General features: G+C 32.9%; 2 protein-coding genes across 2 annotated transcripts; both read left to right on the forward strand.

The window, feature by feature from the left end:
- The first annotated feature begins 600 nt into the window (after positions 1-600).
- Positions 601-2558, forward strand: LOC110267256 (uncharacterized). The gene is made up of 8 exons (XM_088499332.1): positions 601-612; positions 806-1073; positions 1177-1273; positions 1409-1530; positions 1643-1727; positions 1837-1969; positions 2101-2255; positions 2402-2558. The coding sequence occupies exons 1-8, from the start codon at positions 601-603 to the stop codon at positions 2556-2558; spliced, it is 1029 nt and encodes a 342-aa protein (XP_088355458.1).
- Positions 2559-2667: 109 nt separating this feature from the next.
- On the forward strand, positions 2668-4110 carry LOC148546745 (uncharacterized). Its single transcript, XM_088498145.1, has 6 exons — positions 2668-2811; positions 2904-3075; positions 3223-3379; positions 3450-3579; positions 3744-3932; positions 4015-4110. Exons 1-6 carry the CDS (start codon positions 2668-2670, stop codon positions 4108-4110), a joined length of 888 nt encoding a protein of 295 aa, XP_088354271.1.
- The last annotated feature ends 19610 nt before the right edge of the window (positions 4111-23720 follow it).

The raw sequence follows: 23720 nt of genomic DNA on the forward strand, positions 1-23720 counted from the left end.
TTGTGCTGTTGGTGTTTCTATGAAATAATTTACTTCTTGGGGGGGGGTTGCTCATTATAAATTATATAATTTTCTTTCTGCTGTTGAACTGAATTTAACTGTAGTGTTTGGTATAGTTGACTGATGAAATTCTCTTTTTGCTTTATTATGAATTGTCAAATCAACTATATGTGGTAGGTATTTGGTAATTTGCAATAGGTCTCTTCCCATATTGTTTTTGCTCTTTTCCCATGAGTATTTGGTAACTTGTGATATCTTCCTAAATGATGTGTGTAGCCATATCAATCTATATATGCCTATTAGTCTATCTCTATCCTATATGTGAAGCTTACATTGTAAGCTTTAGTGTTTCTTAAATTTGGGAGTTTATAACTCCAACTCGTGTTTATCTTCTCATCTTAGTTCTGAGTTCTTCTGTGTATATTTTCTACTTTTGGTGTTCTTATCTTTCATATTTTGGAAATGAATAACCGTGTTGATCTGGTGGACAAAATCACTCCGTGGAGAGAATCATAGAAAGTGCATGTTAAAGTTGTGAGGTTGTGGTACCACAAGAATCCTGCTTTGGATCCTTCTCAAAATCTGTTGCATATGGTCTTAATGGATGAGAAGGTGAGTTTTATTTTATGTTAGCATTTTCTTAGGTTGTTGCAAGTTTTCTTTTTTTTTTTTTTAATATGCAGAAGGGAAGGTTGGAAACTGATATGTTTTTGTTGTTTTATTTTTTTAATCAAGTGTTGTTATGCTGTTTGGATACCTAAATAAGTTAATAAATTCAAAATATGAAGCATTTTTTCAATTGTAGTTACACAAGATCCAGGCCACCATTAGAGATCAGCTTATATCAAAATTTGCCTTGTCTCTAAATGAAGGAGATGTGTACTTGATGACCCATTTTACAGTTGTACCGAACACTGGTTTGAACAGAGTGACAAAACATCGGTTCAGACTTTTGTTCCAATACAATACCTCTATTGTTTCTGTGGTATCTCCAAGGATACCTCATTCGGGTCTGTGTTTTGCATCAATAGATGAAATTGATCAAATGACAAAGGACCATAATTTCCTCATTGGTTCGTACAAGTTTCTTACTCTTCCTTTTTACTATCATAGTATTATGTTTTAAAATGTGTGGTTTCTGATTCAAATTTGTATATGTTTCAATCTAATTATTAGACTTTGTTGGGATTATTACTGGTGTTCGAAAAGAAAGAGATGTGGCATCATATGGAAAGCTGGTCAAAGCAGTGGTGCTAGAAGTCTTTGCTGATGGGTAATATCTCTCTCACTGTCTCCTATATCAGTAGTTATCTTCTATTAATTCTAATTTTTTTTCTTTCAGTCTTTATGTTTATAAGAATAAATATATAGTTAGATCCTTTTGATCTTTTGAAACTTATCTGTTCAGCAAAAGGGTACAATGCAATGTGTTTGGAAATGCTTGTGATTTGTTAGAATATGATAAGTTACAAAAATATGCAAGATCTCCCCTGGTTGTCCTCGAGTCTTTTAAAATCAAAGCAATTGAAGGTTAGTTTCACTCATGTTCAGCAAATTTTTACTCTAATATTTAGCTTTCTGTTTTTTGACCTTCTAATATAAATATGGTTTGAGGCTAATAGAATAGGATTCTTGCATGCAGGTGGGGTAATCCTAAAGAATGTGATAAATGTCTCTAGGTTATTCATTAATCCTGATATTCCTGAGTCTGTTGAGTTCCTAAGTAGGTTAGTTGTGATAAAAATATTGAAAACCTAGAAGATGCCATGCTTATTTTGTTGGTGTTCATGTATATGTTTTGTGTTATGAAGATTAGTTATTGTATCTTGTGTGTAGATTTAGTGTAGCCAGATATAGATTCTCAAGACTTATGACCAATGACCTTGGATACTTAGTTTCTAAAGTTGATGGTGATTATTTCAATCCCAAAGAGATCAGTAATATTCAAGATCTTCATTCAGATAATGGGGTACTATTTTAGATTGGCAAACTCTTCATTTAATACTTAAACTTAAATTTCTTAAACATGTGTCTTGGGTTTTGTAATCTGGTTTGTTAATTATTATTGTATAGTATATCATTGTTTTAAAATTTTTACAGGATTCTCATTACTTTGTTATTGGGACAATTAAGGAAGTTATGGATGAACCAGATTGGTGGTACTACACATGTGTGTGTGGTCATGCCGTTGTTGAGCATGAGGATCTCTACCTTTGTGATGCTTGTGGTTCATGTGTTGAGCATGTTATGGTCAAGTGAGCTTCATAAGTAACTTTATTTTGGAATAGATTAATTAATAATCTTATGGATTTTTTCTTACTTCTTTGTTATGCGCCACTCTATGTGTTGTTAAGCAGATTTCTTGGTTTTAGTTATGATTCTTGGTTGTTAATTGTGTTAGATATGGGATTCGGGTAAAGATTCAGGCTGCTCGGTGTACTGTTTTGTTTGTTTTGCTTGATAATGCGGCAACAAAACTATTTGGAAGAACCTGTTCGGAAGCATTTCTCAGGATAGAAGAAGAATTTCCTGTTGATCCTAGTGTGCTTGCAGTATGAACTCTTTCATACCGAACCTCATTTAATCTTTATTATTTATATTTTGTGTTCAAGTTTATTGATTCTTTTATATTAAACTCCTAAGGTTTGTCGGTCATATTCTCCACAAATGTTTGATTATGTTGTTGGAGAGGAGAAAGTTTTCAAGGTTGAAATTGATTCTGCAGTTGATCCAGATTACTCCAGTTGCTTTAAAATTGTAAATGTCTTTAGTCATAATCCGGAACCAGTTGCAGCCGATGATTATATCAATGTATGATTCCTCACCTTATGTTACAACATGTTCATGCAATTGTTTTTTCTGAATCAATGGATTCGATACTTATTGTAACCAACTTATCCCAGGCAATGCTTCATGGTCCCATTTTTCCACCAATCTATGATAGCTACTTGCAGTATGCAACTGGCGAAGATTACAAGATTCAAGTAGTGTGTGATAATGCTATTCAATCAGAAACTATTGAAGATATTATCACTGATCTTATTTCACCGAACCGCTGTTATTCTGATGCTGAGAACGTATTTTTTTTCCTCATTTGCAATGAAATCTCTGAGATCATTTGTTTTTGTTAGTCTTGTTATATCATAGCTCGAAAAGTTAGTAAATAATAGTTTTGTAAATTATTTGAAATTTTAAATGCTGTAATCCTTTTTTCTTTGCTGCATGGTGGTTTCGTTTTTATTCTGGGAACTATATCATCTGTCTTGAAGAATCATAAGTGGTGGTTCTCAACTTGTTTATGTGGTTCTCTTGTGTCAACTAATAAAAATATTTTATCATGTGATCTATGTCAGCTTCAATGCATTGATGTTGTCCGAAGGTGTTTTGTTCTTTCATTTTATTCTATTTTCGTAACTATCTATTATTTCAATGTTAACATGCTTTGGAAGGTTCTGCTTGAAAGTTGTAGTGTCTCATTCAAATGGGAACAATATATTTATTCTTAAAGATCGTGAAGTCGTCCAAATAATAAAGACAAGATGCTCGAGCTTTTTGGATAATCACCCAGAGTTGAGTCAGGTTGTCATCCAATTGTGGTTTTAATTAGTATATAGATATAGATATAGTAACTTTGTTTCTTTTGAAATTCCTAGAGAAAACATAAATTATTATTGATATATTTGTTAAGTATTTTGTTTTGTTTTTTGTTTTTTGTTTTTTGTTTTTTGTTTTTTTTTTTTTAGGGATCTTATTGCAAAGTTGTTCCATTGAAACTCATTTCAAGTCTTTTTCACAAAAAAGTTATATTCATGGTTGATGCTAGGCCTGTGGGTTATGAGATGAATCGATCTGTGTATATTGTTCAACAAATCTGGGATGATGCCTCTGTTATTAATGTTTTTGAGGTTGCTGCTGAGATGAATGACCAGAAGGTTTGTTGTATATTTTTTATAATTTGTTCAATTATTAGTGTTTAAAAATATCAATAACTAAGAGGATTTCAATTTTTTTCAGATTCATGTTCTGGTTGATTCTATGCCTGAAGTTGAAGATGCTTTCAGCCAATGTGAAAGTGATCATAAGGCTGTGGAGGATCTGCATGCTTTTTAGTTTAATGTGTTCACATACTATTTTAAATTGTTGTTTGATTTGTGATACTTAGTGTCTGTTGAATTCTAATATGGATATAATTGTGATATTTATGTATTTAATGAAAGTTCTTTTTAATTACAAGAAAAGAAAATCTTCGTTTATTTGATCAATTTCAAATGAACTGGCTCAATAATTAATTAATTATTACTGTGTTTATAAAAAGAAGAAAAGACAAAATATATTATAGTTACAAAAAGTCCATTATTTTTTATTTTAAATTATTCTCAACGTGTACGTAATAACATGAAAAATTAAAATACATTTATATTTAAAGAATTATTTGTATTTTTTTTTTGTCAATTTATTAAAAAAATAATTAAACTTTAAATTTATTGGTGTACTCTTTTCATGCTCACCTAAAAGATCTTATATAATGTTTATTGAGTTGTGGTGTAAATTTTTTTTCCATGGTATTTAAACGGAAAAAAATAAAATCTTATTTTAATAAAAAATTCATAATATATCTTTAAAACAAAATAATAAATTTTAAATATTCTTTTATAATAATATATAAATCTAATTAATATACATATATATACAATTTTAGTTAGTTTGCTTAGTGAGGTGAACGTCATATCATTATTATAGGGTAGCGGTGTCAGTGGCATGGTCGTGATGGTAGGGTGTTTTTGCATCAGCCGTCTCATCAATCACTAAAGCTATAACACCAAATAATATATATTTTAAATATTCTTTTATATAACATAAAAACTTCTATTATTGTATTTACATTTAATATCATAATTTTGTTTTAGACAAAACAAAATTTATTTAAATTTTCATATTATATACCTAATATATATTTAATATTAATTTTTTTAAGATTCTAATATATCTTTTTTTTATAATTTAGTACATAGATTTTCAACTTTTTTTCGTATATTATTTATTTTAGTTTTAAACACCAGTAATTTCTTTTGTTGTACAGATATGTTGATTTTAATATTTTTATACTATTTTATTTTTGTTTTGGAGTTCAAGCTAATATTTGAAACTTATAAAAGAATTTAAAACATAAAAAAAAATGCTTCATCTGATTAATAGGTTAGGTTTTTAAACTCAGATCATTCAAATAAGATATAGTAAATAAATAGTTTAGATTTAACCAATTAACAAAATGTACAACACTCCATACTTAATAAGGAGTGTTTAATGATGAGCTTTCATTGTTGCTGATTTTATTTGCTTTTAATTACAATAATATTGGATTAATAAAATATAATTATAATAATCTTCGAATGTTTAATATTGGTTTATTTTGGTTTCATTACTTTGTTCGGTGCTCAAGGGGTGTTATGGAACATCAATAGTCATCTTCCTCATAACTTTCTCCTTTCTTACCGAGACCTCAGCCCTATCTTTCTCTTTTCTCATTTTGCTAGTTGTTGCCACTCTCGGGTTCCTGCCTCTTTCTTCTCTGTGGTTGTTGTGACCCCGATTCGTTGCTCAGCATCCTCAACCCGTTTTCTTTATCCCCATGCAGTTCATGTTTCTGGATCGTTTCTTGGATTATCCGAGTTCTCTCTCTGTCGGAAAACTGTGCATCAAGGTTACCCATTTCAGTCGACATTTTTGGTCCCAAACGTCTCCTCGGAACATTATTCCTATCATCGTCGTGCTCTCTGTGATTTGTTTCCTTTTGTTTAAAGTAGAATTCTAATTTACTAATTTTTATACTGTAATCTGTTGGTAGATGAAGATGTATAAGAGATCAATTGAGAATGGAGCTGGTTTTGGATCTGAAATTGCAAACGGGTTCCACTGAAAATCGAGATAGGGTCTGTAAATTTGCAACAAAGTTAAGTTAAATAGCTTTTCTTCTGAGCTATCTGCGTAGAAACTATGTTCAATTGTGATCGGTTTTTTTATTTTTCTTACCAGCTGTTTTGGGTCATTCGTTTTATTTCTGACTGTGTTCAGGTAGTGAAGGAGAGAACAGATTCAAGTGGGAAGCATGCAAGGGACTATACCGTTTATACAGGGGCTCTTGGGACAGTATACTTGTTTTGATTTGTAGGGTTTTTTCCATGTTTGGTCTCAGGAAAATGGTGTCCTTCAAATCTATGCTGATAAGAATGAAACTAGGATCTCAACATTTCTTCAATTGAAATATCTCCAAAGCCTGTTGTTATTGGGAGCTCTCCTGTATTTAAAAGATAACAATTTGAAAAAGGGATATCTTTTTTATGTTGATTTCTGTTTCAGGTTAAAAACAAAATTATCCACCACAAAACAAGTGATTTATTGATTTTGAATTAGTCTGGGCTGGTTTGAAATTTATCTTTTTTTTTTGTGTATTTTTTACTTTCTTTTTCAGCTCTCTTGGAGTTTCAGCTGAGCTCTTGGGCATGATTGATAAAAGTTTGTAGCTTTTATTTTATTTTTATTTGGGTGAATCTTGATCATGTGTTCTATCTCACCACTCATATTGGTGGGAAACAGTATAATTATATAGTCAAAGATATCATGACTCAATAGGTATGGTTGGTTTATAGATAGATAGATAGATAGATAGATAGATAGATAGATATAGATTCATAGATAGGTTGATATGACATAGCTATATATAGAGGTATGAGTATATGCAATTTAATTAAGTATGGACACATTGAAAGTCATATGTCAATCAATCAATCAATCTATGCAAGGAGTTCAACAGAAACGTATTCTACAAGCTTTGCCTTACAGGGTTGCTCATTTCTCTGCTATAAGTAGTGATAAGGTGATGGAGTATTGTGCTGAACTCTCAGAACGTATCACTTGTTCCTTACTTGGTTCTATTCTCTTGCATTCCCTTCCATTGAGATAAGACTCAGATCCGACACAGTTTTCTCTTACCAACATTTTACTTTCTGTTTTTTTCATCTACATTCTTTCATTTCTGCTATTTATAAGATGAGTATTGCTATTGATGCTCTTAGAAAAATCTCTCCATGGAAGGAAGCTTGGATTATTGAGGTTAATATATTGACCATTTGGGAAGATGCTATGATTGTTAATAAAATATGTAGAAACTCTTACACATGGTCTTGATGGATAAGCAGGTGAATATGTGTGTGTGTGTCTGTGTGTATGTGTGTGCATATGTTCTATCAAAAACTCATTTTTTAGTTAACTAAATTCTGTTTTTTAAAATTCTATATGTGATAATTTTTAGCATGTAATGTCTCATGGTATAATGTTTATAAAGGCTGAGGTGTTTTTTTTCCTGTTTTTTTTTTAGCACCACAAAATCCAAGCAACTGTTGAGGATGATTTGATTGGAACTTTTATTGATCAGTCAAAAGAAGGAAAAGTATTCATTATTTCTGAATTCAAAGTGATACCTAATCGTGGATTGGTCAGGGTTACAAGACATCGATTTCGCATCATTTTCAAGTGTAGTACATCTGTTGTTGCTGCTGCAAGTACACTCATACCCAACCCTGGTTTAAGCGTAACTTCTACGGACTAGATTCTTCAGAAGTGCGTTGATTATGAGTACTTAATAGGTAAGTTTCACTTTTTGAAATATGAACCATTATAAAGGTGTTTAAAATTGAAATTAAAAAAAATTCAACCAAATGTCTCATGGTATTCTATCTGAGGGTTTAATCTTGTCTTCTATAATTTTACTAAACAGATTTTGTTGGGGTCCTTTGTGGATTGAAAAAGAGAAGGGATGTTGAGTGTAATGGAAAGATATTGAAAGTTCTGACCCTTGAAGTTTTTGCTGATGGGTATCAATTATGTTTCTGTTTCTCATCCTTTTTTTAAATTACCTTGTGTTTGTTTTTCTTGTTTTTTTTACTGCTCTTGAATTATTCTATTGTTGTCTATCCTTTCTTATAATCATTACCCAGGAAGAAAATCTCCTGCAATTTTGTTGGTGATTGTCCTGCTCTTATAGACATGAATACTTTGAAAAGGTACCAGAGACCACCTGTTGTAATTCTGCAATATTTCAAGATCAAAGTCAATGGAGGTGAAGAGTTGTCCATGTTGCACATGTCTCAGTTTGATTTGTTTAAATATTTTTTTTATACCAATGAATACTTTCTTTGTGAATTAATTTCTTCTTATTGTCTTCTCTGATTTGTAGATAAAGTCAGTCTCCAAAGTGTCATCAATATTTTCCGAGTTTTGATCAACCTTGATATGCAGGAAGCTGTGAATTTTCTGAATCAGTTAGTTTTATTCAGTTCTCTTTAAGTTTTGCCTGTCTAAACTCGAAATTTGTGCCTCGCTCTCTATCACTCACTCTCTCTCTCTATCTCTTTCTGTTTCTCTCTTTCTCTTTGTGTCCCTCTATAACTCTCTTCTTGAAATTCTTTTATGCTAATATTAATTTTTTTTCCTTTTAAATAGATATGGTATTGCGAGCCACCATTTCAGTAGACTCCGTAGTAATGAGGTTGGGGATTTAGTATGTGTAATTGATGATGAATCTTTTGATTGGAAGCTAATACGCACTATTGATAATCTTAAGGCAAACAATGAGGTGCGCACTATTAGTTTTTTAACATGTTTTAGTGCTATGTAAGAAGTAACCATGTTAATTGATTTTTGAAAATTGTAGACATCCCTTGCCGATTCAATTCATATTTTTTTTCTAATAGGATGGACAATTCTTTGTGGTTGGAAAAATTAAGGAGATTGTTGAAGATCCAGAGTGGTGGTTTTTTTCTTGTGTTTGCGGTCATCCTATTGTAGGTGATGATAATGTGTTCCATTGTCAGCTGTGCAGTAGAGAGGTTCAGCATTTTATGATAAGGTAAATCCAGGTTATGATTTACAAATTTTCTTTCATGTGTTCTGATTCAATAATATAAGTAGCCTTCATGTATCAGCCTCTTGTTGGACTCAGAAATAGGTGAATCTCATATTTACTTTCTTTGTTATAGTTACAGGCTGATACTTATTGAAGACGGTACTTCTCTTGGAATATTTGTCTTGTTAGACAGCCCAGCCACTAAGCTATTAGGGAGAACCTGTTCTGATGTCTTTTTGTTGTTAGAAGATGAAATCGATGTAAGGTTTATCCACTTAGATTTTATTGTTGTATACTCTATGAATAAGTATTTCTTATACTTCATTTTTGTGCACTAATTAGTGATCACTTTTCAATATCTATGACAGAGAATTGAGCACCGATACTATCCACAGTTTTTTCATAAACTCCTTGGAAAAGAAATTATTTTCAAAGTTTAAGCAAAGAGGATTAGCACTCAAGGTTATTATGGTACCTTTAAAGTCATCAATGTCATTAGTGATGCACGATTTTTCAACAAACTTCAGGCTGATCAGTGCATCAAGGTTAGTGCTCTTTCTTTATGTTAGATATGGATGAATTGGAGGAATCATTTTTTATATATAGTTTGTCAATCCCCATTTTCTAATTATTTGGCTGTTGTTTTGAATGGTTTCCTTTACATGCCAACATGATTTTGCCTCATACTTTATAAAATTGGTTGTGTTTAATAATTCATATTTTCTTTCCAAATTTTAAGGATGTTAGTTCTGATTCGGGCTTTAGCCCAATATTTGAAGACTTCTCTCGGTATGGACAGCTTAGAAGTTATGAGAACCAAGTCATATCTGGTGTTCCAATACAACTTCATAGCATTAAAGAGATGCTTGCTGACATTCTTTGTGCTAAGATATATTCTTCTGCATCAAGAAATGTTAGTATTTATGTTTTTGTTTTCAACCATCTGAACTGTGTTTCAAAATGTGTAGTATGATAAAAAAAAATGTATCATAATATACCAATTATTGTTTCTCTACAGGATCAGATTTGTTTTTTGATCGGTGAGATTATTGATGTGCTAAAACATCAGAAGTGGTGGTACTACTGTTGTTTGTGTAATGCACCTGTTTCTCATGTTGGAAATGTATTTTATTGTTATCTGTGTAGAGTTGAGTGTGTTGATGCCATAAGAAGGTATCTATTTTATCTCTCGGAGTTGTTGGTACCAGTTTTCTTTTTGCTTTATTACATCTTCTGCACATGTTTTTCACTGTATATTTTTTTTCTTTACATTATTTAGGTATCGGATCAAAATTATTGTTTCCCATTCAAATGGCAGCAATATTTTCATACTTGAGGATGATGAGGTGATGCAAGTACTCAAAAAGAGTTGTTCATACTTTTTTATAGACGAAAGTAAATCCTCCCAAGTAATCATTTTGGTTTTAATTTAATTTAGTTGTCCTTCTTTTCGGTTTAGTATTTATGGTTCAGGTATGTCAATTTTGCTAATGTACCTTTTTTTATTTTTTCCTTAGTCAACCGATGATTACACTATTCCGAATGGGATGATTTCTCAGTTGATGAACAAGAAAATTGTGTTCATAGTGGATCCCAGACATGTTGGATATGAATTGAACACATCTCTTCATGTTGTTTATGCAGTATGTGATGATGTTGAAATTGTGAAGTTTTTGGAGGACTCCAGCCATGATAATCAACAACAGGTGATAAGATTGTTAATTGAATCTGATGTTGAGTTAGTCAAATTTGTTTCTAATCAGGTCAACCTGAATTGGTTATATTGTTCTGTGTTTTCCATGTGTCATGTGTTAATGGTTACTGATGTTACTTGTTTGTTGTTCAATTTAGAAATTTGATCTGGATCCCTTTGTTCCTCATTTTCCTTTTGAATTTAAGAATCCAGTTCAGTTTCACTCCAATGCAAGCATTCAGTGTTCATCGAGCTCAAATACTACAGTGGGTCAGGCTTCACCCATTTCTATTCTCAACTGGAATTGTTGGGTATTTGTTGACCTAATTCACTTTGATTCTTTATCTCTTTTTAAACTATGTGAACAGTGACAGATATATTCCTACGTATGTATCGCTTAAATTTTTTTAGTTTATTTGTTTAATATTTGTTTTATTGCTCTTTAAAGTTTCATCATACCTGGTTTCTTTCTCATCTTTTTTTATTTTATTTTATTTTTTTGTGGCTTCTTCATTCGTTGTTCTTATATTTTGCTCTGTTATTTGTAGACTGTTAACCATGATTTTCATGCAAGAATCTCATCCTCACAAGGTTCGAATTTATTTGGGAGTCATCAGCCTCTCACTATTAGGGAAGAGCTTTGAAGTGCTTTTGGACAATGTGAAAATACTGTCGTGGCTGTTGAAAGGATGGATGAGTGTAGTGGCTAATCATTTGTTACATTACAATATATATATATAGATATCTATAATATAATTCTAACTCTGTAAAGAATTGTCAGAACTTTGCTTAGTTGTGTTAAGTAGTTGGAAAATTGGTAAAATCTGTTGTCAACATATCTATTTTGGTATGTAATATCAAGTCATTTTCAGAGTTATGATGTTTATGAAACTTATTGTTCTCTTTCATATATTTAAATTTCTATGTGTGGGTATGTTTCTTTGTGTTGTTGAATAAACCATGGTTATTATATATAGACATGTGCTTTGTTTGGTATATATATATCCTTATATATATGTGATGTGTGTTTTTGTGGAAAAACGAATTCCAAACACACAAATCTAACCGGCAAGTGTACCGGGTCGCATCAAGTAATAAAACTCACGGGAGTGAGGTCGATCCCACAGGGATTGAAGGATTGAGCAATTTTAGTTTAGTGGTTGATTTAGTCAAGCGAATCAAGATTTGGTTGAGTGATTTGTAATTAACTGAAATTTAAATTGCATGAAAATTAAAGGGAGAGGGATAATTGCAGTAAAGTGAAGAGAACAGAAAATAAAAGTGCTGAATCTTAAAGAACAAGAAATTAAATGGCAGAAACTTAGAACGCAAGAAATATAAATTGCAGAATCTTAAAGTGCAAGAAATGTAAATGGCTTGAATTATAACAGGAATTGGGAATTGGATTTGCAGAAATCAGACAAGGAAAAGTAAATTATGATAAACAGAAAAGTATAAAAGGAATTAAAATGAAACGGATCTCAACTGGAAATGTAAATGAACTTGGAGACGCATTCAACAGAGAAATTAAAATGAAAACTCCAGATCTCAGGACCCAAGAGACTAGATAACCAAGTCTAGATCTCAATGCCTTCCTAGATCCAAATTCAGAATTCAATTGCAAGAAAAGTAAAGATCAAGCAGTAGAAGAAAGGAATGCAAATATAGATTTCTCAAAAATTGCAGTAAATGAAACAGAGAGATCTCAGGGTGAGATTGAAACAGAATTCCTTCAATTCTCTAACACCCAAGATTCAAGACGAGTGTAAATGAAACTGAAAATAAGAAAACTAAGAGGAAGAGAATTCAATTCTCCTTCCCCAAGACTCAGAATCTCCAAATAACTTCTAACCAAAAGCTCTCCCAAAATCACTTAGTAAAAACTAAAACGGAAAGCTCCCGAAAATCACTTAGTAAAACTAAAAAGGAAAAGCTCTCTTAAAAACTTAAATTCTAAGCTATTTATACACTCTCTTCAAATGATCTTCAAGCCTTGAATTGGGCCTTTGCTCTTGATGGAATTGGGTTGACAAAAGCCTCGGTTGATTACTTTTGGAGTTGGAGAGAAACCCACTTGTGAACCGGACCATGAACCAGAAAAGCTTGAGTAAAAGTTTGAGTCAAACTTTTACTCAAGCTTTTCATATCAGCTAGCCTCCCTTGCTGTCATCCACGTTTGAGCCAAAGTTTGAGGTCAAACTTTGAGCCAAACGTGGATCCCTCTTGCATACCTCTTGGGGTGCTACTTTGTCCTCTTGTCAACGTTGCCAATTTTATGCCCACTATAGACTATTATATATGGTTGGAAAGCTCTGAATGTCAGCTTTCTAACCCAATTGGAATCACCTCAATTGGACATCTACAACTCAAGTTATTTTTGTTGGAAGTATACCCCTTCAGGCTGTTGTGGCGCCAACGTTTGCCTAAAAGCTTGAGGTCAAACGTTGGCGCAAGCTTTTGCTCCATCCAGGGTGAATTCAACTCTTCCAAAAGTTTGAGCTAAAGTTTGAGGCAAGCTTTTGCTCAAGCTTTTTGTTCTCTCTTGCTCCTTGCCATTTCTTCTTTCTTCAACCTTCTTCAAAGCTCTTTTCACCTATCATCAATCAACCAAGCACATCAAAGCTATGCTCAAAATCATGAGATTGTTATTCTTTCATAATATATAACAATTATAGCACAAAATCTCATGAAAATGCATTAATTTATCCATGGTTGATTGAATCAAAGGAAATATGAAATTCTACCCAATTGGCTTACTTATGGCTCAAGAAAGTGCATAAAATCAATTGAAAACAAAAGAAAAAGACTAGTGAAACTAGGCTAAGATGACTTGTCATCACAACACCAAACTTAAAGCTTGCTTGTCCCCAAGCAAGAAAGGAATTATGCTCAAAGGTTCTTTCAATTAAGATGGATTGAAGAATAACTTGTAATGTCCTGTGAGTGAAGTGATTAAGTGACAGTGGGGTGAACTCTAAATTATATGCTCATGCAAGGGCTTCTGTGCTTACTAGTCCTTACATATTAGAAGTCTTAGGTCCTAGGACTTTCATCCAAATGATATCATGGAGATCTCTCTATAGGTAATCACCTTGAAGCAGCTTAGAGTTGCTGTGCTTTGGCCTTGACTCTAAGTGTCATGTCTCAAAGCGGCTTTTTAGATAAGCTTTCAATCAATACTCCTAAACCAGTTGGTTTTAAGGTATTAGGTGTTAAAGCACCCCTAAGGATTTACTTACTCAAGCCTCTCTCTTTGACACAATTCGACCACAAGCATTTACTAGGATAACAACTCTTTGAGTTCTTGTTTCTTTCTTCTTTTCTGCCTAGTAATTGATGCTCAGAGCCTTGGGCCACGTTCTTTTTGTTTTTATATCTTCTTTATTTTCTTTTGTTTGCTGCTTCTTGGATCAATAAGTGTTCGAAAATCTCCATAATACTTCTTTGAATTCTATGTTCTGCCTATGAACTCCCATGCAAGTTTTCATAAGCATGCAACCTCAATGCATAATCACACAACCAGAACCACCACTTCTCCTAATCTTTTGCTTGCCTCAAAATTGTTTAATTCCTCAATCCTTCTTTTCAAAGAACTATCATGTGGTGCCCGCAAGTTTGAAAAGTGTAGTGTTGTGAATAATCAAGCAATCTTAATTATTGAATTGCAGAAAACTATACTATGTAGACAGGCAGGGGTATTATATCACTTTCAATCATAGCAGTATCTGATATAAAATGGTCAATGAGCAATACAACCTTTTGGAATTTACTTGATGTCCTCCTCCTCATCATCATCATTGCTGGTCTTCACATTCCTCTTTCATCTCTTTGATTGATGATGCTAAATCTTCCCAAAAGTTTGTATGGTACTCTGCAGTGATATTGAAAGTTGCTTGTTTCCCAAGCACTTGAAAAATGGTTAGCATGCATGATTTATTTGTGGGCTTTTGAACTTACTTTGGTGTGGGAACACCAAACTTAGTACCTTGCCAATGGTCCTTGTGCATCAGATTAACCATGTGTAAAACTCTTTTTCTTTTTTTTTCAAAAGCAGTTAAAGCTGAAAACTTAGGAAACAGCAGAATAGTTAACTAGTTTATCTAAATGCTTGAAGCTAGCATTATGCAGAAAGTGAGAATGCGTTTTATGATGAAATTTTTGGTGGAACACCAAACTTAGAATCCTTCATTCTCCCTTAGATTGTTTTGGTGTGCAACACCAAACTTAGCTTCTTACAATATGGAATAAACTAATTAACATTTTTATTGAAATAGATATGAAATGATGGTTACCTCCGGTTGGGTTGCCTCCCAACAAGCGCTCTTTTAATGTCACTAGCTTGACATCGATCCCCTTAGATCATGGGGGTTGAAAATCATAGTGTCTCAGCTTTTCTCCTCTTACTGTGAACTTCCTTCCAGTCTCCTTTTTGATGATCTCTAGGTGTTCAAGTGAAAGGACCTGGTTCACAGTGTAGTATTCAGATGATTGTGGAGACACCTTCATTGGTTGGGTGTTTAACACTACTTTATCCCCTGGTGAAAAGCCTTCAGTAGGGATCTTCTTGTTTCTCCACCCTTTTGGCCTCTTCTTCTTTTATTTCTCAAAAGATACTCCCTGCCTTGGTGGTTCCTTATCTGAGATATTGAATTTCTCATCTGGAGGTTTTGGATCTAGTTCCTCCTCGATTTCTTTGGTTTGTTGCACCATCTCTACTGCTTTCAAGCATGGATTTAGAAGTCTTGGAGCTAACTCATTGACTACCTCCTTCAAACTTTGATCTCTGGCCTTATCCTTCATATAATCTTTTTCTTGAATGGGCTCATGCAAGGTTTTAAAAACATAGAATGCTAGGTGCTCATCATGCACTCTTAGCAACAATTCCCCCTTTTCAACATCTATCAATGCTCTGCCCGTAGCTAGGAAGGGCCTCCCCAGAATGATGGGAGTGTTAGGGTCCTCCTCCATATCCAGGATGACAAAGTCAGCTGGGAGAAGAAATTTTCCCACTTTTACCAGCACATTCTCTACAACTCCAAGTGCTTGCTGAATGGATTTATCAGCCATTTGAAGAAGTATTCGTGTGGATTTCAGCTCGACAATTTGGAGTTTCCTCATTAGAAACAAAGGCATCAAATTTATGCTTGCACCAAGATCACAGAATGACTTCTCAATTGTTATGTTTCCTATGGTGCAAGGTATATAAAAACTCCCAGGATCATCTTTCTTCTCTGGCAACTCTCTTTGGAGAATAGCACTACATTCCATTGTCATCTCAACAATTTGTCCTTCTTTTAGGGACTTTTTCTTTGTCAGCACTTCCTTCATAAATTTGGCATACACTGGCATCTGTTCAAGTGCTTCTAAGAGAGGAATATTGATGCTGAGTGTCTTGAATATGTCCAGGAACTTTGAGTATTGCTTATCTTCATTCTCTTTTTTGAACCTCTGAGGGTATGGAAGTTTGGGGATATATGGCTTCACCCCTTCCTTCTTCTCTTGTAGCTGTGTTTCAAGGATTTCTTTGTCTCTCTTTGAGCTTTTTGCATTCTTAGTCTTTCTCTCCTCTTCACTTCTCTCTTCTTTCTCTTCTTGTGGAACTTGTCTGTTGTATTCTTCCTGATTGATGGCTTCCTTCTCACTTCCCACTATGATTGCTTTGCACTCCTCCCACTTTGTAGCTTTTCCTTTGTCCCCTGGGTGGTCTTGAGTGGCACTAGGGGATGCATTTGATTGCTTCTCACCCATCTCTACAATTTGTTTAGCCATTTGCTCCATATGCCTCTCAAGATTTCTGATTGAAGCTTCTTAGTTTTTGCTTGTTGTGGCTTGATCTTTTCTTGCTGCTTCTTGGTCTTTTCTTGCTGCTTCTTGATCTTGTCTTGCCATCTCTTGATTTTTCATGAGTTTCTCCATCATTGTCTCTTGGTGCTTCATCATCTTTTCCATCAATATCTCCAAGTTGGAGATGCTTTGAGTGTCTTGTGATGTTTGTGGATGGTTGTGGGGTGTTGAAGGTTGATGGTAGGTGTTTTGGTTAGTGGTTTGGTTATTGGGTGGACAGTAGCTAGAATTTGGGTGGTTGTTTTGGGGTTTTCTATATGGATTGGGGTTAGTGTTTTGCTGGTTATGGTTTTGGTTGTTTCTTGAGTTGTTTTGGTTTGAATTTCGTTGCCATGGTTGCTGGTTTTGAGTGTGGTTATCTCCCCATCTTATGTTTGGATGGTTCTTCCAGGATGGATTGTAGGTGTTACCATAGACTTCATTTTGGCCGGAGCTTTGGTTGTGCACATATTGAGGTTGTTCCTGCTGCTGATCTTCTTGGTTTTCTTCATTTTGCCCCCATTTGGTTGATGATTGGCTTGTGTTGACTGCTGCAACTTGGAGACTATCAATCCTCTTGGTCATTTGCTCAAATTGTTGAATTTGCTGCTGCATCATTTTGTTTTGAACTAGGATGGTGTCCACTCCTTCCAATTCTAGCACTCCTTTCCTTTGTGATGGCTGGCGTTGTCTCTGATGAACAAAGAAATATTGATTGTTTGCCACCATATCAATGAGGTTTTGGGCCTCTTCAGCTGTCTTCATGAGTTGCATTGAGCCTCCTGCTGAATAATCAAGTGCCTCTTGAGCTTTCATTGTCTGTCCCTCATAGAAATTTTGGAGTTTATCCCATTCATTAAACATCTCAGGAGGGCACTTCCTGATTAGAGCCTTGTATCGTTCCCATGCCTCATACAGGGGTTCAGCATCCATTTGAGTGAATGTTTGCACTTCAGTCTTCAATCTAATAACTCTTTGAGGTGGGTAGAACTTGGCAAGGAACTTGGTTACTAGATCATCCCAATTGTTGATGCTGTCTCTTGGGAAGGATTTCAACCATTGAGTGGCTTTGTCTCTGAGGGAAAATGGAAATAGCAGCAATTTGTAACTGTCAGGATGCACACCATTGGTCTTCACTGTGTTACATATCCTCAGGAAGGTGGATAGGTGCTGGTTTGGATCTTCCAAGGGGCCTCCTCCATAAGAACAGTTGTTCTGCACCAAGGTGATGAGTTGGGGCTTCAATTCAAAGTTATTTGCATCGACATTTGGGGTAAGGATGCTACTCCCACAATGCCTTGGATTAGCAAATGTATATGAGGCCAATACTCTCCTTTGGGGCTGACCATTGTCGTTGGCCACTCCCACTTGTGGATTTGTTGGATTTTCCTCCATTTCTTGGTTCTCTTCTCAACCTCCAAAGTGTTTCAGGATCAAAAGGTATGGATTCATCGCTTCTTCCTCCTGATATAAACACAGAACCAGGAACCAAAATTAAGCACTCTATTGCTAGAGTGAAGTTAGTGTTAACTTAAGCAAAAATTCAAACAGTTAGTATGCTTAGTAAAAAGAAAAAGAAAAAGTGCTTAATCTAGATCTCCACTTCACTTAATCATTGTCAATCTATTTCAATCCCCAGCAACAGCGCCAAAAACTTGATGTGTGTTTTTGTGGAAAAACGAATTCCAAACACACAAATCTAACCGACAAGTGTACCGGGTCGCATCAAGTAATAAAACTCACGGGAGTGAGGTCGATCCCACAGGGATTGAAGGATTGAGCAATTTTAGTTTAGTGGTTGATTTAGTCAAGCGAATCAAGATTTGGTTGAGTGATTTGTAATTAACTGAAATTTAAATTGCATGAAAATTAAAGGGAGAGGGATAATTGCAGTAAAGTAAAGAGAACAGAAAATAAAAGTGCTGAATCTTAAAGAACAAGAAATTAAATGGCAGAAACTTAGAACGCAAGAAATGTAAATTGCAGAATCTTAAAGTGCAAGAAATGTAAATGGCTTGAATTATAACGGGAATTGGGAATTGGATTTGTAGAAATCAGACAAGGAAAAGTAAATTACGATAAACAGAAAAGTATAAAAGGAATTAAAATGAAACGGATCTCAACTGGAAATGTAAATGAACTTGGAGACGCATTCAACAGAGAAATTAAAATGAAAACTCCAGATCTCAGGACCCAAGAGACTAGATAACCAAGTCTAGATCTCAATGCCTTTCTAGATCCAAATTCAGAATTCAATTGCAAGAAAAGTAAAGATCAAGCAGTAGAAGAAAGGAATGCAAATATAGATTTCTCAAAAATTGCAGTAAATGAAACAGAGAGATCTCAGGGTGAGATTGAAACAGAATTCCTTCAATTCTCTAACACCCAAGATTCAAGACGAGTGTAAATGAAACTGAAAATAAGAAAACTAAAAGGAAGAGAATTCAATTCTCCTTCCCCAAGACTCAGAATCTCCAAATAACTTCTAACCATAAGCTCTCCCAAAATCACTTAGTAAAAACTAAAACGGAAAGCTCCCGAAAATCACTTAGTAAAACTAAAAAGGAAAAGCTCTCTTAAAAACTTAAATTCTAAGCTATTTATACACTCTCTTCAAATGATCTTCAAGCCTTGAATTGGGCCTTTGCTCTTGATGGAATTGGGTTGACAAAAGCCTCGGTTGATTACTTTTGGAGTTGGAGAGAAACCCACTTGTGAACCGGACCATGAACCAGAAAAGCTTGAGTAAAAGTTTGAGTCAAACTTTTACTCAAGCTTTTCATATCAGCTAGCCTCCCTTGCTGTCATCCACGTTTGAGCCAAAGTTTGAGGTCAAACTTTGAGCCAAACGTGGATCCCTCTTGCATACCTCTTGGGGTGCTACTTTGTCCTCTTGTCAACGTTGCCAATTTTATGCCCACTATAGACTATTATATATGGTTGGAAAGCTCTGAATGTCAGCTTTCTAACCCAATTGGAATCACCTCAATTGGACATCTACAACTCAAGTTATTTTTGTTGGAAGTATACCCCTTCAGGCTGTTGTGGCGCCAACATTTGCCTAAAAGCTTGAGGTCAAACGTTGGCGCAAGCTTTTGCTCCATCCAGGGTGAATTCAACTTTTCCAAAAGTTTGAGCTAAAGTTTGAGGCAAGCTTTTGCTCAAGCTTTTTGTTCTCTCTTGCTCCTTGCCATTTCTTCTTTCTTCAACCTTCTTCAAAGCTCTTTTCACCTATCATCAATCAACCAAGCACATCAAAGCTATGCTCAAAATCATGAGATTGTTATTCTTTCATAATATATAACAATTATAGCACAAAATCTCATAAAAATGCATTAATTTATCCATGGTTGATTGAATCAAAGGAAATATGAAATTCTACCCAATTGGCTTACTTATGGCTCAAGAAAGTGCATAAAATCAATTGAAAACAAAAGAAAAAGACTAGTGAAACTAGGCTAAGATGATTTGTCATCAATATGTATGATATATTTTTTTCTACTTACAAGTTATTTAAATGTATGCAAAAATATAAATAATGAACCCCAAAATCATTGAAAAACTGTATTTCTTTTCAATTGTGTTATAATTTGTACTTATTTCTACTTCCCTTTTTTTATACAAAGAAATTCTTTTTTTTTTCTGTTAATAGAATGAAAAATAAAACATTCTAAATAAGTATCACTCTTACATAATGTGTGTGTGTTGTGTTCTTGTTATTGTGACATATTCTTTTTATGATTTCTTTCTTCCCTTTTTTATCGGAAAAAATATATTTCCTCTTAATACATTTATAAATAATTACTGAAAAAATATTACTTTATGCATTTATAAAGAACAAATATATATATATATATATATATATATATATATATATATATATATATATATGCATACATATTAGAAAAATAATGAGTCAAATATATGTTAAACAAAATAGAGACAGAATAAAAAAAATTAAAAGAAAGAAGAAGAAGGAAAAAGAGAAAAAAGATTTATAAAAAAAATTAAAAAAAAAAGATTTGAAACATTAAATTGTAAATTTAGTAATATATATCTCATTAATTTTTTTCATAAATTAAAAAATCATTTAACTTTTATAATTTGGTCAAATTTAAAAAATGTGAAAAGTTTATATGTGAACAATTTCTTTCTATTCCATTATGCAAATTTTTTCGGTCACATATAATCTTTTCATACTCACATTAATGGATTACGTGCTCATATATAATCTTTTCACACTTTTCAAATTTGACCAAATTAAAAAGGTTAAATGATTTTTGAATTTATTAAAAAAAATTCATGGGATGTATATATGATTTCTTTCTTCCTTTTTTATGGGAAAAAATATATTTCCTCTTAATACATTTATAAATAATTAGTGAAAAAAATATTACTTTATGCATTTATAAAGAACGAATATATATATATGCATACATATTAGAAAAATAATGAGTCAAATATATGTTAAACAAAATAGAGACAGAATAAAAAAAATTAAAAGAAAGAAGAAGAAGGAAAAAGAGAAAAAAGATTTATAAAAAAATAAAAAAAAAATTGAAACATTAAATTGTAAATTTAGTAATATACATTCCATTAATTTTTTTCATAAATTAAAAAATCATTTAACTTTTATAATTTGGTCAAATTTAAAAAATATGAAAAGTTTATATGTGAACAATTTCTTTCTATTCCATTATGCAAATTTTTTCGGTCACATATAATCTTTTCATACTCACATTAATGGATTACATGCTCATATATAATCTTTTCACACTTTTTAAATTTGACCAAGTTAAAAAGGTTAAATGATTTTTGAATTTATTAAAAAAAATTCATGGGATATATATTACTAAATTTACAGTTTACTCTTTCTCATACTTTTTTTTAAATTTTTTTTATAAATCTTTTTTCTCTTTCTTCTTCTTCTTTCTTTTAATTTTTAATTTTTTTTATTCTATCTCTATTTTGTTTAACATATATTTGACTCATTATTTTTTTAATATGTATGCATTTTGTTATATTTTTTTTTGTTCTTTACAGATGCATAAAGTAATATTAGATGCATATTCCCTTTTTTTCTTTTTGTTTAACATATTTCCCTTTTTGAAACCCTAACGCTTTGGCTCCTCGACACTCTTCGGCCGGGGGGATTAGTCTCGAGCTTCAATGGAACTACCTCAATGTCACTGTGAGTTCATGCTCTTTCTCTCTCTGTATCAAAAGCCTAGCCTTTCTCTCTCTAGGAATCTTTTATTATCCCCCTTCTTTTATGTCTAGTTTTTTATTTTCTTTGCAAATCTATGGTTGATTTTCTCACATTCTGCGTTGGGCTCGATTTTGGCAGCTTGTGCAATCGTTTGTGTATAGTATGGTGAATTTGGATACTGATTTTTAGGTGGAATTGTGCCGCGTTTTCGATCTTCTGCATTTTGGGGGTAAATTTGAGATTTACGAGTGATTTTAGGTTTTCGGGATGAGGTTAGTTGAGGGGTAAGTTGGGGGAAGGAGGTAGTAATTGGGGGCTTTTTGTCTGTTCTGTTTCGTCTCATTTCGGTTATAAGTGGGATATTTTATAAGAGTTAAGTGAAATTGTGCATAATATTATATTCTTGAGTTTCGTTGTGGTTTCCTCTTCTCTATCTCTTAGTGTTTCATTAGGTGTCTCATAGATATAACTGTGTGCTTTTTGGGTTTCTGATGTACATGGATGAGAGTTTGAATTAATGCCATCCCGGTTTAAGTTAAGCTTGATCACTTTCATATAACTATAACTTTGATATGCACTGTAAACGAAATGAAGGAGAAAGCTTTTTTAGTGCAGATGTTTTAAAATTAGTAGATTCTAACGTTATGTTAATGAGTAGGTATTTTCTTCTCTTTAAATTTTATTTCCTGTGGATATGGATCCCTTGCAACAAATGGTGGGTTTTGATTATTATGTGTTTACAATCTTTGATGCTTTTATCTTCTAATTGTTAGTTAATCATGTGTTTTCAAAATCAATTTTATGCTTATTAGTTTGTAAGAATTCATCATTAACACTAATTAAACCTATATTAGTATGTTTTCTAACTTCTTTTTCTAATTATGTAGGAAGGTGTTTCTCCTCTATGATATTAAACATCACATGTCAATTGGTTTACTCATCCACCAAGAATCATGATTTTGAGCTGATTCTTTGATTAATGGGGTCTTCTCTTCTGATGGAAGTAGCAGGCTTGCTAGCAGCGCCCATTTTAATAGTCTCTCTCTCTCTCTCTCTCTCTCTCTCTCTCTCTCTCTCTCTCTCTCTCTCTCTCTCTCTCTCTCTCTCTCTCTCTCTCTCTCTCTCTCTCTCTCTCTCATGTTTCCTTTAGTAATCAAAGTTATGTTATTTTTGGTATGGTAGGATAAAAATTGAGTTATGTTCATATGTTTTCAGAAAGTTAGTAAAGTGTTAAAGTAAGACTTTAATCAACCTCCTTAATGATTTTCTAATCTAGATTCAGGTTAAAAGAATATTATCCATAAGAAAAAAAAGTGATTAGTTGGTTTTGAATTGGTGTGGGTTCGTCTCAAATTTGTCTTTTTTTTGGGCTTTGCTTTTATTTTGTTTTTCAAATATCTTGAAGTTTCAGCTGAACTCTTTTGCATGAGTGATAAAAGTTTATATTTTTTATTTTATTTTTATTTGGGTCAATCTTCATAACTGATGTGTGTAAATGAATTATCTAGAGAAAACATTCTGATTTATTTCCAAATTGAGTTCTCGAATATTATGCTCTTGCTGGATCCATTTCCTATTAGTGTGATTTTGCAATTTGTGAGGCTTCATTTGGTTTGCAGCATGATATATTTTGCAGTGTGGTTCTTATTGTTTTCATTTCCCATTATTTGCAGATTGCATTATATAAAATCCACTTTTCATCGGTATTGAAGTTTCAAACGTAAAAAAAGATCTGATTGTATGCTTATTAGTTTGTAGGAATTCATCGTTAACATTAATTAAACCTATGTTAGTATGTTTTGTAAGACCCAGAATCTTTGAAAAGTCTTATTATGACCAAATCTCAAATCCTACAGTTATTTATAGCCTTAATTTCAGAAATTATTTTATTAAAGATAATTAAGGCAATTTTTGATTTATTGAATTTGAGACGAGTTATGATTATTATCCAATTTTATAATTATTAGATTATTTTCTATATTTGAATTATAAAATTGATAGTTATGAAGTAATAATAATTTTATATGATTTGGATTGGATAAGTAATATTTTAAATATTAATATTGCTATTTTAGGAAAATAAAAGATTTAAT

Source organism: Arachis ipaensis, chromosome B9 (assembly GCF_059453495.1).
Source record: "Arachis ipaensis isolate K30076 ecotype BB chromosome B9, ASM5945349v1, whole genome shotgun sequence".
Lineage (NCBI taxonomy): Eukaryota > Viridiplantae > Streptophyta > Magnoliopsida > Fabales > Fabaceae > Arachis > Arachis ipaensis.